Source organism: Anomaloglossus baeobatrachus, chromosome 2 (assembly GCF_048569485.1).
Source record: "Anomaloglossus baeobatrachus isolate aAnoBae1 chromosome 2, aAnoBae1.hap1, whole genome shotgun sequence".
Taxonomy (NCBI): domain Eukaryota; kingdom Metazoa; phylum Chordata; class Amphibia; order Anura; family Aromobatidae; genus Anomaloglossus; species Anomaloglossus baeobatrachus.
In genome coordinates this window covers 664489970-664507324 of record NC_134354.1, presented here as the reverse complement: position 1 = coordinate 664507324, position 17355 = coordinate 664489970, and the positions used below count along the sequence as shown (strand labels likewise).

Genomic DNA, 17355 nt, shown 5'->3' with positions numbered 1-17355 from the left:
GTAATAACATAATTTTCATGAGCTGACATCACAGCCAGATCATGGAAATCTCACGCATGCGCAAGTCTCATTTTGGCCACATCAGTGCATGTTTCAAGCCGAGTGTACGCTTCCCAGTGTAGTGCCGGCGTCCCTACACTACTCTGCCTCCTCTCCCCAAGAGGGACACCGACTCACCGCCACAGCCGGAATGCTTCCTCCCCCACACTCTCACGGGCATCGATGTGCTTCTTTGACTCCTCCTCCTGTGGCCTGTGAACACTGCACAGGTTCCTCTGGAATGCATTTAGGGTGCGGACGTGCCTGGCCTGCTCTTAAAGGGCTGGTGCGCCATTTTCCGGAAGTGCCTCTCAGCCTATGGCTGAGAGGCACTAGTACTTAAGGAATCCTCCCACTAGGGGAGGTGCCTGCACAACACCTTTAGTCTTTCCATTTGCTAGCTAGTTGTCAGATCCTGTGCTCCTGTCTCATTATATATTCCTGTGCTTGCCTTCCCATACCTGTTTGCTCCTGTCGTGCCCACTGTACCAGCTGCTCCAGCCACCCTGTCTGCCTCCGCTATTCTTTCTGCAACCGCCAGCATTAGAGGCTGAATCTGTATCTGTCCCTATGTTCCCTGCACTGGGGGTTAGTTGCCACAGTCCCAGACACTGCTCTGGGAGTGGTAAGTGGCATCCCCCTTGGTGATCACTTAGTTAAGTCTCTCCCACTTCAGGGTAAGCCCGGGTCCCCCTGTGGTCCAGTGGGTCCACTCCTATTACTGCTCGCCACAACACCGGCACGTGTTACACCCAGCTTCATTAAGCGCACTGTGCATGTTCAGAATACGGCTCACGTACACAGCCTCTGAACTTCTGGTCAAGCTCAGTGTGCCTAATGAAAAAAAATTGATATCAATGAACAAACAGACCTGTAAGGATTTTTTTAGTATTCCAGAAAATTTTAAAAACTGCCTAATTTCTAGTGTAGTTTTGTATTATTCTGGCTACAAAAAAATGCCCAAAATGCTATTAAACATACCATGTAATATTGGTAACGCATGACGCGTGTTACGTTAGTCCAATGTAGCGGCCCGAGTACTGGGGAAGTAATCCCTACCATGCCTTCCCTCCCTCTCTCTCTGTTGCTCTTCTCTCCCCCTTTTCCTTCTCTTCTTTTCCTTATCTTTCCCCCTTGCTACTTTCCTTTCTCTCTGGTTCTCGTTAAATCTTCAAATTTTTTCCTTTTCTTTTTTGTTTTCGGCAGTAGCCTCACTTTGTTTGAGGTGTAGTTCTCAATTGGAAGGAGATTGTCTGTATTATAAAAGGTGGTTACATGTCATATGCGTGCCTTATGATAGTAAGAGAAGGGGTGTTAGTTAGGATGTGGCTTATACTCTTCTCTGTAAGTTGACATGAAGGAATCACGTATTTGAATCTTCTTTTCTTTTCTTCCTGCAAATTCTCTTGTTTACTTTAATAAAAAAAGATTAAACATAAACATACCATGGAAAAAGTTTGTAAAAATGAATGGTAATCATGGCATTTTGTAGAACTGGAAAAATAAACCCACCTATCATGTGCAGAAATGCTATTCACCTGCAGACATAGAGTTAATCTGGAGACAAATAGTGTTAAAATCATGTTAGGCTGCCTTAAGGTACCGTCACACTAAGCAACATCGCTAGCAACATCGCTGCTGATGCACAACTTGCTAGCGATGTTGCTGTGTGTGACATCCAGCAACAACCTGGCCCCTGCTGTGAGGTCGCTGGTTGTTGCTGAATGTCCTGGACCATGTTTTAGTTGTTGCTCTCCCGCTGTGAAGCACACATCGCTGTGTGTGACAGCGACAGAGCAACAACTAAATGTGTAGGCAGCAGGAGCCGGCTTCTGCGGACACTGGTAACCACGGTAAACAGCGGGTAACCAAGAAGCCCTTCCCTTGGTTACCCGATATTTACCTTCGTTACCAGCGTCCTCCGCTCTCAGCTGTCAGTGCCGGCTCCCTGCTCTCTGCACATGTAGCTGCAGTACACATCGGGTAATTAACCCCATGTGTACTGTGGCTAGGTGTGCAGGGAGCCAGCGCTAAGCGGTGTGCGCTGGTAACCAAGGTAAATATCGGGTTTGGTTACCCGATATTTACCTTAGTTACCAAGCGCAGCATGCTTCCACAACGCTCCAGCGATCCCTGCCAGGTCAGGTTGCTGGTGGGATTGCTGGAGCGTCGCTTAGTGTGACATCTCAACAGCGACCTCCTAGCAACTTACCAGCGATCCCTATCAGGTTGTATCGTTGTTGGGATCGCTGGTAAGTTGTTTAGTGTGACTGAGCCTTTACTGAGGCACAGACTAAAGAGAGATAATGATCTTATATCCTCCCTGTGGCCACTCACTTCCAGTAATTGGGGCGCTGCAAGGAGGAATTTCAGTTACTGTTCACTATGCAATGTGTGTAGCTGTAATCACACCCTATCACTTTGATTGACAGCTTGCACTGTATACAGATGCTGCATAAAGACGCATCAGACCAGGCTGTCAATTAAAGTGCTGAGGAGTGATTATAGTTGCACTCGTAATGATTGTAAACGATCCATGCACCAACCAGATAACTTGAAGCAATCAGTTGCAGGGGGGATATAAGTTCATTTTCTCCCTGTAGGCGCTACACAAGTTAGACAGTCTAACATGATTTTATCCCTATTTATCTGCAGATTAATTCTATATATACAGTAAAATAGCACAACCTTTTTTTATTTGTCTTTTGAAATCTATCACTGTTGATAACATTGACCGGTTGAGTGTCTGGGACCCTCACCGATGGACAGAAGGAGAACTTTTTTCTCCGTTAGAATGGAACAGCAGTGCACATGCTCAAGTGTCATTTTATTCATTCCCTTCTACATTTTTTTTGTGCAGAAAAAAAATCTGCTGCACTTAAAGGAAATCTGTCATGTGTCATATGGGGTTAACCTGCAGGTTAATACCATTCTGAAACTGCCTGGTGCAGCACTTAGAGCCTGGAGGAAATTAACTTTATTCCTCCCGGCAGCAGGGCTCTAAGTGAGGGCATCAGGCAGGTTCAGAAGGCTATTAATCAGCAGATTAACCCCATATCTGAAGGTTGATAGCATTTTTAATTTCACACATTCTTTTTAACAATTCAAGCAAAGTGGATGTTTGTGTGCAAAAAAAACAAACATTAACATTAACAAACTTGTCACGTCTGCACCAAAAAAAGAGTAAACCACTAAAAATGCATAATAAAACAGAAGAGTCAGAGCAGATTGCGATTTCATATTTTGTTGCAGACACCTGCAGAAAAAAATGCTGCATTTTTGCATGTGGAAACTTGGCCTTATAGTTGTAAAGAAATAAGATTTTTTTTTTTGGTCATATTGCAACCAGTGGCATAACTTGAAGTTTGTGGAACCCAACGCAAACCGTCAAGAAGGGTCTTCAAACTATCAAGGGACTTTAATGATATTGTTCTTTACAAATTGTCCAAATTAACCATTTGGCACCCTGAGGATCCATGGCCAGGTACAACTCTAACCCACTAAAGTTATCCCAAATCAAGCAAATGAGTCAACAATGTTAGACTTTGTCATTTTTTTTTATAGAAAAAAATAATTCAATGTCACATGTCTGTAAGTGGCAAAAGTGTGAAACCTTTGCTTTCTGTATGTGGTATGACTCCCTTGTTTAGTTAAATGTCTCCGGTAATTGTTGATTAGTCCTGCACATCAGCATGGAGGGATTTTAGCTTATTCTTCTCTACGAAACAGCCTCAAATCTTACAATGGTGTTTTTTTTTTCATACAATCTTCTCTCTTCAGGTCCTTCCTCAATATTTCTATAGGATTAAAGTTAGTTCTTTAACTTAATCATTACAAAGATCTTTACCCCATAATATGTTTGGAACATGAGACTTTAAAGGGGTGGTCCACTATGTGGACAAGCCATTCTGAATTACTATGTTTCCCCCTTGTAAAAAAATAACACTTATATTTACCTCCGACAACAATCCAGTGGTGTCAGCACTGCCTCTCCCAGGGTTCGCCTGACAATGTCATGGCCGCAATCCCTGTGGCCAATCAGTGACCACTTCACTGTGTCCCCATTGTGATAAGACGAGATCTTTGTTGTCAATCAGTGGCCACTTGACTGTGTCCCCATTGTCCTATCACGCGATCCTTGTGGCCAATCAGTGGCCACATCACTGTGTCCCCATTGTTATGTAATGCAAGCCAAAGGAGAAGCAGTGTTGACACCGCTGGAGCAGCACTGGAGGGGAGTTTAAGTGTTAGAGTATGGTTCCACTTGCGTATGATTCCACTTGCGTATGACTTTTGCGAGTCTCGCATGGGTATCACCCGGCACGGCCTGACGCTCTCCGGACAGGAGCGACTCAGCTGCATAGAAATACATGCAGCCGACTCACACCTGTCAGAGAGTGTGCAGCTGTGCCGGGTGATACCGATACGAGACTCGCACAAGTCATATGTAAGTGGAACCGTACTCTTATATGGGGAAACAGTGATTGAGAATAGACTGTCAGAGTAATAGACAAACCCTTTAATAGATCCATGTTCTTTAAATAAAACAGGTTGCCCACTCACAACTAATTGTCATCCCATTGTTTGAAAACACCAGACTGTAATTTCACCTTCAAATTTTACTAATTATCCTAATTAATCCAAAAAAGGTCTCATGCTTTTTCCACTCCCAGACATGTGATATTGGATCATTTTCCTAATTTACAAAATGACAGCCTAATATTTTTGACTGTTTTGTTTCTCTTTATCTGCTTACAGGACTTGTGTAAAAATCTGATACAGTTTTAAGTGAAATTTATGTCAAAATAAGAAATTCTGAAGGGTTCACAAACTTTCAATGCCACTGTATATATGTCACAAGGAGATTTTTTTCAGACATCGCCAACTGTCATGGTGACGTCAGGATCTGTAAACACTACAGATTCTAGCACTCTGCTAACTTCCCTAATGTTTGTGATCAGGGCAGGCAGACTAAGGCGTCGATCCACAGAAATAGGCAGGTTAGGTAGAGTTAATCTCTGCTGGGCTGCGTGTTAATCTCCTTTGATCACATGCTGTGGGGGGAGCCAGTCACTTTTGCTCCCCTCCTTTATTCGCTGGTTGAACTATTCCATTAATGACAACCATAGTTTAACAATACTGGTCTGTTGAGGTGTTGTGATCCTGACTTACTAGTGGTTGTTGTGCATTATTGCTCTGAGCGATTGTGGTGTTAACCGTGGTTGTCTTTTTGTTGCTGCCTTCCTGCTCTTCCTTTTCTCCTTCGTCTCTTACAGTTTGTTCCTGTGAGTTTGGAGTGTGTTTTGGTTTTTCCCTGTCTGTCTTTATCTGTGTTTCCATCATACTTCTGCCTCTTCCTTTCCTCGGGGGGAAAATAACAGATTTGATCTGGTCAGGGGAATAGTCAGGCATGAGACTCAGGCATCTCCAACATTAGGGGTAACCCTGAGTTTAAGCATAGCCTAGGGTCCCCTTTTGTCAGGGACAGCATAGGAGCCCCCTTTCCCTGGCTATCCTGCAGTAACATCGTGAAAACATGTGATCAGAGTGGGATAAATGGAGAAAAAAAGACACCAAACTCAGAGGTGAAAGTTCACCTTTGATATAACAAAAGCTTTATTAGTAAACAAAAACATCTCATTCTGCACCCCTACCCTGCTACCATCCCCAATCCGAGCCTCCATTTTATATTTGTACAACATAGTGCTGAGATCAGACAGTATTTCATAAAACATGCATATACAAGATTATGATACAATGACCTGACTCCAGAAGGGACAGCAAAGGAGCAGGCAGTAGAAGGAAACAAGTTACGGAGGGCTCCCTATGGATGCTACTCGGTGGTTTTCCCAGTAGAAATTGTTTTGTTTTTTTCTTTTCAGTTATGCCTATGTGCATTAAGTAAACACCCCGTGGAACCTGCAAACATTAGATGTAATAGTGAGGTGGTTGTGCAGTGACACCACAAATTACTTTAAGTTCAATGACAGGTGCATGTAGCTCATACGTATATTGTCACAAACGTCTCAGCCATCACTGTACTCTGAAATGCTGGGGTCATAATTATCAAAAATTAATGTACACAACCATATTCCACCTCTTTTACGCTGGCACTTGAGCACAACTGCCCTTAAATTCCAGGCTGTCCTAAAATTATCAACGTTGTGACTAACTCCACTTTTTATTAGTAGTTGAGGACATTCACATGTATCGGGTCAGCTGTTGCATTAACCAAGGTTTTCAAACAAAATCCTAAAGAAAACCAAAAAAACCCAAACTGCACTATTTTTATATATATATAATATATACATACACATACATATACATATATACAGTGCCTACAAGTAGTCTTCAACCCCCTGCAGGTTTAGCAGGTTTGATAAGATGCAAATAAGTTAGAGCCTGCAAACTTCAAACAAGAGCAGGATTTATTAACAGATGCATAAATCTTACAAACCAACAAGTTATGTTGCTCAGTTAAATTTTAATACATTTTCAACATAAAAGTGTGGGTCAATTATTATTCAACCCCTAGGTTTAATATTTTGTGGAATAACCCTTGTTTGCAATTACAGCTAATAATCGTCTTTTTTAAGACCTGATCAGGCCGGCACAGGTCTCTGGAGTTATCTTGGCCCACTCCTCCATGCAGATCTTCTCCAAGTTATCTAGGTTCTTTGGGTGTCTCATGTGGACTTTAATCTTGAGCTCCTTCCACAAGTTTTCAATTGGGTTAAGGTCAGGAGACTGACTAGGCCACTGCAACACCTTGATTTTTTCCCTCTTGAACCAGGCCTTGGTTTTCTTGGCTGTGTGCTTTGGGTCATTGTCTTGTTGGAAGATGAAATGATGACCCATCTTAAGATCCTTGATGGAGGAGCGGAGGTTCTTGGCCAAAATCTCCAGGTAGGCCGTGCTATCCATCTTCCCATGGATGTGGACCAGATGGCCAGGCCCCTTGGCTGAGAAACAGCCCCACAGCATGATGCTGCCACCACCATGCTTGACTGTAGGGATGGTATTCTTGGGGTTGTATACAGTGCCATCCAGTCTCCAAACGTCACGTGTGTGGTTGGCACCAAAGATCTCGATCTTGGTCTCATCAGACCAGAGAACCTTGAACCAGTCTGTCTCAGAGTCCTCCAAGTGATCATGAGCAAACTGTAGACGAGCCTTGACATGACGCTTTGAAAGTAAAGGTACCTTACGGGCTCGTCTGGAACGGAGACTATTGCGGTGGAGTACGTTACTTATGGTATTGACTGAAACCAATGTCCCCACTGCCATGAGATCTTCCCGGAGCTCCTTCCTTGTTGTCCTTGGGTTAGCCTTGACTCTTTGGACAAGCCTGGACTTGGCACGGGTGGAAACTTTCAAAGGCTGTCCAGGCCGTGGAAGGCTAACAGTAGTTCCATAAGCCTTCCACTTCCGGATGATGCTCCCAACAGTGGAGACAGGTAGGCCCAACTCCTTGAAAAGGGTTTTGTACCCCTTGCCAGCCTTGTGACCCTCCACGATCTTGTCTCTGATGGCCTTGGAATGCTCCTTTGTCTTTCCCATGTTGACCAAGTATGAGTGCTGTTCACAAGTTTGGGGAGGGGCTTAATTAGTCAGAAAAGGCTGGAAAAAGAGATAATTAATCCAAACATGTGAAGCTCATTGTTCTTTGTGCCTGAAATACTTCTTAATACTTTAGGGGAACCAAACAGAATTCTGGTGGTTTGAGGGGTTGAATAATAAATGACCCTCTGAATAAACTTTTCACAATTTAAAAAAAAAATAAAAAAAGAAATAACATTCTTTTTTGCTGCAGTGCATTTCACACTTCCAGGCTGATCTACAGTCCAAATGTCACAATGCCAAGATAATGCCGAATGTGTAAACCTGCTAAATCTGCAGGGGGTTGAATACTACTTGTAGGCACTGTATATACGGTATATATATACATATACGGTATATATATACAGGCACATACATACTGGATATACAGAGTATGTCACAAAAGTGAGTACTACGCTGACGATATGACACTTTGACACAATGTAAAGTAGTCAGTGTACGGCTTGTATAACAGAGTAAATTAGGTGTGCCCTCTAAATAACTCAACACACAGCCATTAATGTCAAAATCACTGTGATCAAAAGGTGAGAACAACCCTAAGTGAAAATGGCCAAATTGTGCCCAATTAGCCATTTTCGATCCCTGGTGTCATGTGACTCATTAGTGTTACAAAGTCTCAGGTATGAATGGGGAGAAGGTGTGTTAAATTTGGTGTTATCACTCACACACTCTCTCATACTGGTCACTAGAAGTCTAACATGGCTCCTCATAGCAAAGAACTCTATGAGGATCGAAACAAATAAATTGTTGCTCTACAAAAAGATGGCTATAAGGTGATTGCCAACACCCTTAAACTGCAGCACGGTGGCCAATATCATACAGTGGTTTAACAAGACAGGTTCCACTTAAAACACCATGTTCAGGCAAAGAAGTTGAGCGCACGTGCTCAGCATCATATCCAGAGGTTGTCTTTTCAAAATAGATGTAAAGTGCTGCTAAAATTACTGTAGAGGTTACAGAGATGGGGCTCAGCCTGTCAGTGCCGGGGCATACGCTGCACACTGCAACAAATTTTTCTGCAACGTCGTTCAGAACGAACAAGAATGCCCACTAAACGTTTGCTGAAGACAAGCAGACTAATGATATAGATTACTGGAACCATGTCCTGTGGTCTGATAAGACCAAGATAAACTGACTTTGTTCAGATGATGTCAAGCTTGTGTGGCAGCAACCAGATGAGGACTAGAAAGACTAGTGTGTGTTGCCTACATTTAAGCATGGTGGTGGGACTGTCATGATTTGGGGCTATTGGGAGCTACAGTTCATTGAGGGGACCATGAATGCTAACAAATATTGTGACATACTGAAAAAGCAGCGCATGATCCCCTCCCACTTAAAAACTGGGCCGTGGGGCAGAATTCCAGCATGATAATGACCCCAAACAAACCCCCAATGCGACCACTGCTTTGCTAAAGAAACTGAGGTTAAAGGTGCTGGACTGGCTAAGCATGTCTCCAGACCTAAACCCTATTGAGCATCTGTGGGGTATCCTTCAAACAGAAGGTGGAGAAGTGCAAGGTTTCTAACATTCACCAGCTCTTTGATGTCAAGGAGTGGATGAGAAGTCTACTGGCTCCTGTGAAGCTCTAGTGACCTCCATACCTAAGAGAGTTAAGGCAGTGCTTGAAAATAATGGTGGCCATGCAAAATATTGACATTTTGGGCACAATTTGACCATTTTCACATAAGGGTGTACTTACTTTTGTTGTCAGTGGTTTTGACACTAATGACTGTGTGTTATTTACACTGTGATAAAAGCTATCCACTGACTAATTAACATTTTATCAAAGAGTCAGATCTTCAGTCTTGTCTCGTGAATATATATGACAAAACATTGACAGAAATATGAGGGATGTACTCACTTTTTTGGCATTGTGTATAAAAATATATATGTATATATACAGTATATATTCAACACAGTGCTACTGATGCATTTAAACATAGCCGTATACTGTATTAATAAATTTAATTAAAAGGGTATTACACAAGGCTTCCATCCATAGAGATGTGGTCTGAGGGATGTGTCTTCATCACATTAGGTACTTCATCAGGCTCCACATTGGAATAAAACATAGCAAGGAAGGTTAATCGAGAATGCAATAGAAATAATCTCTGATCAGACTGATCTATTTTACATCTTGTCCTTTTCTAGGAGGGTTATTTGTGAACGGATTATCAGGGGGCTGAACGAAGTGCTGGTAATAGTAATTGATTACACATAGTCAGACATTTTCTAGTTTACATTCATTAAAGAGTGAAAAAACTTTTTTAAAATTATTATTTAACTATCTTCCACACATTGAAATTGTATCAATTTTTGTCATAATTCACTACCTTTTTGTGCTTTGCTTCTTTCTGTCCCACTGTTTCCCATGCCCAGTTCATGCAAATGTAGTGGCTGCTTTCACTGCTGCTCAGCAAGGTCCGTACTCAATTTACAATTGGAGTGGGAATTCCTGTCTGAGCAGAAAGCCATATGAACTCCCATACACTGCTTGTAAATAGAGTGCGGAGCAGCAGTTGAAAGCAGCCTGTAAAGAACCATAAACTGGATATGACAAAGTACTGCAAAATGGTTTTGGGAGTCAGTTTTAATAAATTGTCGCCAATTCATGAAAATGTTTAAAACAAAAACTAAATCTCCAAGGCAACAAATCACAATGCTTCCTCTAGTGTTGCACGATGATTGGTTACAATCGGTATCATAGACACTTTTGCTTTTAGACAGTTTTCAGAAATTTGCCTCAATGTCTCGTTAATGTTTTTTTATTTCCTAATATCGATAATCTGCAACATATGGGCATACATTTGGATGTAGTTTTCCAAAGCTTCTCCTTCTGCTTGCTTTGACATTGGGTGCTGGTGGGATATTGTCAAGGCAAGCGTGTGATAATTAACTGGTCTTCTGTAATTATTAGAATGCCCAATAGATAATTATCACTTCACCAGCCTATAGCTGATGTATACGGAGACTATACAAACTCCATATAGATTGTGTCCTCATTGGTTGATTCCATGGACTTTCCAAAGCAACAATTACCGTATTTTTCGGACCATAAGACGCACTTTTTTCCCCCCAAATGTTGGGGGAAAGTTGGGGGTGCGTCTTATGGTCTGACTATAGGGCTGCGGCCGGGAACGAGGGTGCTGCGGTGGAGCGGGTCATCGGGGGCACGAGCAGGCAGCAGCAGCGCCTGCCGTGACCACATGGGCCCGCTCATTACATATGCACGCCCATCCTCCCGCCCATCTCTCAGCGCTGAAGCCGGCACTGACAGGTGGGCGGGAGGATGAGCTGGGACGCGCGCATAGTAAAGAGCCGGTCCGCATGATCACCCCTGGCAATTACAGCCTGGAGTGATCATGTGCGGCTGTATTCACTGCTCCCCGCGCGTCATCATCAGCGCGGGGTGCAGTGAATCAGTACACTCACCCATCCCAGTGTGTGGAGCCGTCCCCCTGCAGCACGCGATGTCTTCCTGTCTGTGCCGGTCAGCTGATCGGCACAGACAGGAAGACATTGCGTGCTGCAGGGGAACGGCTCCACACACACAGGTCATTGCCGCTGAGAGGAAGATGATCGGTGCTGGAGGGAGTGAGGAAAAGGTGAGTATAAACGTTTATTTTTTTTCTCTGTGCTATAGGATACAGGTCATATACCAGGATGGTATATGAGCACGATGGGGGCATATAGCAGGATGGGAGTATATGAGCAGGATGGATGGGGGGTATATGAACAGGATGGGGGTATATGAACAGGATGGGGGTATATGAACAGGATGGGGGTATATGAACAGGATGGGGGCATATGAACAGGATGGGGGCATATGAACAGGATGGGGGTATATGAACAGGATGGGAGTATATGAGCAGGATGGGGGTATATGAACAGGATGGGGTATATGAACAGGATGGGGTATATGAACAGGATGGGAGTATATGAGCAGGATGGGAGTATATGAGCAGGATGGGAGTATATGAGCAGGATGGATGGGGGAAATATCAATAGGATGGATGGGGGGTATATCAATAGGATGGGGGTATATGAACAGGATGAGGGAATATGAGCAGGATGCTGGTATATGAGCAGGATGGGGGTTTATAGCAGGATCATATACAAGGCAGGAGGATCATTACCAGGATGGGGTACCTTAGTAGAGAATTTGGGGACATTACCCCCATAACAGTGTCAGCAGCAGATCCTCGCCCCATAACAGTGTGTCATGACCACATTTTTTTGCTTAAAGTTTAATTTTCCTATTTTCCTCCTCTAAAACCAGGGTGCGTCTTATAGTCCGGTGCGTCTTATAGTCCGAAAAATACGGTATTATGTTCAAAATATGAAAAGAAATTGGGACCAACGGCCAAGCATTGGCTGGCTGATATTTTAGATACACATTAATGTCCTCTCCCCAGTCCTGCTCAAGAACACCCCCAACCCTCTCAGGAACACTCCAGACAAGCCATGGAAGGCTCATTTTGGACGAAGTTTACATAAACAAATCTCCTTTCAGTCCAAAATCTATCTAATTTGCCAGGCTGGTATGTGAAAAATTCAGAATAGTTAGGAAGAAAACATAAATACTAAACATACCTGATAACAAGGTCATTTATAGATCAATAACCCCCTCCTCCCTCAGTTGTACCTAATCCATTACTTGACCAAGCCAACTTAAGTGAGCCATGTGATTATATCGTGACACAGATGGCGAGCAACTCACTATTCTTACTTTTTCGGCGATTTTATACATCCAATCTTGAATCTGCTTGTAAACGGAAAATTAAAATTAACTTGTAAAATGTCCTGGTACTTCTACAATATACATGTATATACGATTTCCTATCGAAGTTTCCAAAGAATCTATTGTTTATAGTAAATGGATGTCAGGGCTAGAAAGGGATAAGACTAAGATTTGACATGGTCTTGTTTAGTAATTGCAGATGAATGAGATTACCAATGAGCAAAAGTAATTTCTAATATTACTAGATATTCATTGTTGGGTCATAATCTCATATACAGGACGCTCAGTTTGGTTTGCTTTATTCTAGGTTTATAGAGAAATATACACAGCAGATTGCATATCTTCTACTATTTGGTATAATGCTCTTACAATATGGCTTCGGATGAGGACACGTAGTAGCGTGCAAGGTCGGTGTTTATAAGGGGAGAAAGTCAATTTTGGTAGATATCCTGTCATTGCAATTGTAGAATAACATGGCTATGGCTTATGAAGTTAAGGGAAGCATCAGTCTCATTTTTTGTGCTGTCTGCAAACACCACACTCCATGACCTAGTTGGAAGCAATCTGCTGATAACGTTTATCATGTGGAGCCTATTGACAATCCTTAAAGGGGTTGTACTTGATAAGAATAAGATAGGTGATTTCTTCCAAAAACAGCATAAAGGTACCGTCACACATAATGAGATCGCTAGCGAGATCGCTGCTGAGTTACGGTTTCTGTGACGCAGTAGCGATCTCGTTATGTGTGACACCTACCAGCGATCAGGCCCTTGCTGTGAGATCTCTAGTCGTTGCTGAATGGTCCAGGCCATTTTCTTCAAAGGCTATGTCCTGCTGGGCAGGACCCATCGCTGTGTTTGACACTGTGTGATAGGGTCACAGTGACTGCTGAGATCGTTATACAGGTCGCTACTGCAACCTGTATTGTTCCTGCATCGCTGGTAAGGTCTGACTGTGTGACATCTCACCAGCGACCTCCCAGCGACTTACCAGCGATCCCTATCAGGTCGCATCGTTTTCGGGATCGCTGGTAAGTCGTTGGGTGTGACTGGGCCTTTAGACCTGTCCACGGTTTACCTACTTTTGCAACTCAGCTCATTATGGGGTTAAACGGCACTAAAACGCATAACCTGTAGACAATAGTGGCGTTGTTTCTGGAAGAACGCAGTCATGTTTTCCTAATCCCATACAACCCCTTTAAGAGAAGAATTAATAAAGTAGAACTGCTTCAACACAGGGGTAACGTCATATCTCTACCCCTGAAATGGAGTTGCTTAAGGAAAAAAATGACTTTCTTTGGTTACTCTTTCTTTGGCTGCTTTCACTTTTATTATAGACTTTATATGTATGAACCATTAACTAGACTTCCCAAACCCCCGCTTCGACCAGTCAAAAATAGATCAATAGAAATATGTCATACAGATGAGATGAGTCCTTTTCTAGATTATCATTTACGTCTTTGGGTTTCTCCATTCCATTATTTTGCTTTTTTTTTATCAAAGTTTCCTTAAGAAATATCTATAAGAATTAGGAGGGCGGTAAATTAAGGTAGAAGTATTAGAAACAAGCTTTATAACATTCATACAAAACTTAGGTAATAACGCAGATCTGATTTCTAAATTACAATACTTTAGTAATTACATGGGAAATGTACAGAAGCCGGTACAGATTACATGTGGAGTTCATGATCATCAATCTGGATAATGGCACAGGAAGATTGCACTTCTACAAGGTCAAAAGAAAACAGACTGACAGAAAGGAAGCCATTGGGTTTACATTTAAGAGGTTGTCCACTACTTTTACATTGATGGCCTATCCTTAGCATAGGTCATCAATGTCTGATTGGGCAGGGTCTGACATCAACACTCCTGCCGATCAGCTGTTCTCGGTCCCGGTGCTGGCAGCAGGCAGCCAGAAATTCTAAGCTCCGGAGCGTCTGATAGTGGCTGTGGCCAGATAATGCACATCCGCCTCCTATTGATATGAATGGAAGGTGGATGTGCAGTACCTGGCCGCGGCCACTATCAGAATATGGAGCAGTGCCGGAGCTAAGAAATTCTGGCTGCCTGCTGCTGCCGTTGGGATCGAGAACAGCTGATAGGCAGGGGTGCTGGTGTCAGACGCCGCCCAATCAAACATTGATGAACTATCCTAAGGGGTACTTTGCACACTACGATATCGCAGGTGCGATGTTGGTGGGGTCAAATCGACATCCGGTGTCGCTGTCGATATCGTAGTGTGTAGATCCTTTATGATACGATTAACGAGCGCAAAAGCGTCGTAATCGTATCATCGGTGTAGTGTCCGACATTTCTATAATGTAGCTGCAGCGACGGTACAATGTTGTTCCACGTTCCTGCGGCAGCACACATCGCTGTGTGAGAAGCCGCAGGAGCGAGGAACATCTCCTACCTGTGTCCTGCGGCTCACGCCGACTATGCAGAAGGACGGAGGTGGGCGAGATGTTTACGTCCCGCTCATCGCCGCCCCTCCGCTTCTATTGGCCGCCTGCCGTGTGACGTCGCTGTGACGCTGCACGACCCGCCCCCTTAGTAAGGAGGCGGTTCGCCGGCCAGAGCGACGTCGCAGGGCAGGTAAGTGCGTGTGAAGCTGCCGTAGCGATAATGTTCGCTATGGCAGCAATCACAAGATATCACTGCTGCGACGGGGGCGGGGACTATCACACTCGGCATCGCAAGCATCGGCTTGCGATGTCATAGTGTGCAAAGTACCCCTAAGGATAGGCCATCAATGTAAAAGTAGTGGACAAGCCCTTTAAGTCGTCATTGATTAGCTCCATAAACCATACTCCTCTTTCTTCATTCCATACAAACCGCTAAAAGGAGTCATCCATGATAACTATGGGTATAAATTTGTTATAAAGCTCCAGGATTCTACCTTATTGTAGAAGGTGCGTAGTCTAACCACTGTTTTTTTCTATATATTTACCAATGGTGAATTCTTTGGCTTTTAGCTCTATGCACAAATACCACTGCTATAAATCGACATCAGGTGATTTACAATTGTGGATCGGACATAGGGGAACTTTTACCAAGTGATTTCACTTAAAATAAAATCACACCAAAAACTGGCCCAAATCTGTAGACTTTATGGTACCTGCACAGGCTGCACCACTTGAAATAAATTTATCACATTTTACTCCATTGAGTTCTGCGTACAGTACTGTATATCACAACAGGTTAGGTAAATTCTCCACATAGTCATCATAAACATAAAAGTGGGTCATAGAGCCTAATGGTAGAAAACCCAGGGTTATAACCAATGTGTTCATCCAAAATGTGTATGTGTTAGTTACATATAGAATAAAATGTCATATATAAATATTGCACGGCTTTTTCGGAAATCAGTATCTTTCAAGGACAGTGTACTCCTCATACAGGTCATAGAAATTGGGGGGGTGTAGAATGTACAATTGGAGATCAATTTACTTTAATGGAGCCTCCATAAAATGGCTTTTCGACAGCAAGGTACACACTTAGGTAGTTTCAGGCATGGCACTTCCATCACTTCCCATCAAGGCGCCCAACCATTATTCAGAGTGAAATAGGTTTTAATGTTTTAAAATTCCTTGATTCCCAGATTCCTTGATTGTCAGGTTAAAAGTAGAAAGCTTTGCATCCGGCGATCACTTTCTGCTGAATTTGGTAATCAATGAAATAGTTCCATATTTTTTCTTAGGTCTTTACAAACACATTGAATTAAACCCATAGTCACAGAGTGCCGTATACTGGTATCCCACAAGTTTCCTTCAGTCTCTCTGAAGTCTTCTTATGCTTGAGCACATAGTAAACACTGGATATTACCCAAGCAATTCGGGGGCTTGATTAGACTTTCCTTAAGGAAGTCATTATATAAGTCATCATATAAACAAAGTTTGTTTGTTTTTTTATAGAGTTGACATCGGATTGTAGACTGTGTTGGATATGGAAAAGGCAAAAAGAAAGTGAGTTCCCTTCCCACATGCTTCCAAACACAGGAGTACAAGGCTGATCTTTACTCCTCCCAGGCCACAGATCCGTCCTGATAATCCAGGGAACTACTTTGACCACCTACAAAAGGACACAATTCACAGTTCATCCTCATCCAGCTTTGCAAGCCGTGGAGTAGGTAAAGTGACTTCATCCGAGGGTGAGGCGTAGCCAGGGAGCTCCCGGGACAATGTGCTAAGCTTCTGGAGGAAACAGATATGTCATAAGGCTCAAAACAAATATTCATTGTATACAGACAGAAGGTAAAGACTGTCCTAGATTCACAGAAAAAAGCCACACATAGGAAAACTCATACACTGTGTTACAAGTGCATCTCAATTAATAAGAATATCATCAAAAAGTTAATTTATTTCAGTATTTAATAGAAAAAGGGAAACACATCTACAGTCCCTGACAAAAGTTCTGTCGCTTATCCATGTTATGTAAATAAAAGCTTAAAACCTGAATTTAAATTCATCCATTGGTTTCATAAATTACTCTTTTGAAAGCTGAAACCCTCCCAAACTTGGTTTAGGTTATGAAAATAAAGTTGCTGCAAAGCTGAAATATTGATCATTTAATGAACGCAGAAAGGTCAGATTTTGGCAAGAGAAAAGTTTTGTCGCCTTGTCATATAATGCAACTAATCCTAGTTTACATCCTCACCTGTGCTCACTAAATGATCGGTTAACTAGTGGATGTGTATAAAAAGAAACTAAGCACCCCAGACCTTCACTTGAACTGCAACTTGACCTCTGACAACATGCCAAAAATCCACCCTGCGATCAAAGCCTTGATTATCAAGAGGCTGAAGACCAGATCCACTGCAGAGGTGGCTGGCACCTTTACTGTGTCTCAGTGTCAAGTACAAAGAAATAAAAAAAGATTTGAAGAGACTGGAGATGTTTTTGACAAGCCCAGGTCCGGCAGACCCCGCAAGACAACTGCTCAGGAGGAACGTTTGT

General features: G+C 42.9%; 1 protein-coding gene across 3 annotated transcripts in view; it reads right to left on the bottom strand.

Annotated features, from left to right (window-relative positions):
* Positions 1-14499: 14499 nt before the first annotated feature.
* ARHGEF25 (Rho guanine nucleotide exchange factor 25) overlaps positions 14500-17355 on the bottom strand; it is a 517568-nt gene continuing 514712 nt past the window's right edge. Inside the window, exon 17 of one of the 3 annotated variants that reach the window (XM_075337091.1) lies at positions 14500-16590. In XM_075337091.1, the coding sequence (XP_075193206.1) occupies positions 16489-16590 (102 nt within the window). In that variant the 3' untranslated portion in view covers positions 14500-16488. Of the gene's footprint in view, positions 16594-17355 lie in introns of all 3 variants that reach the window. The other 2 variants (XM_075337090.1, XM_075337092.1) reach the window with 2 other exon arrangements.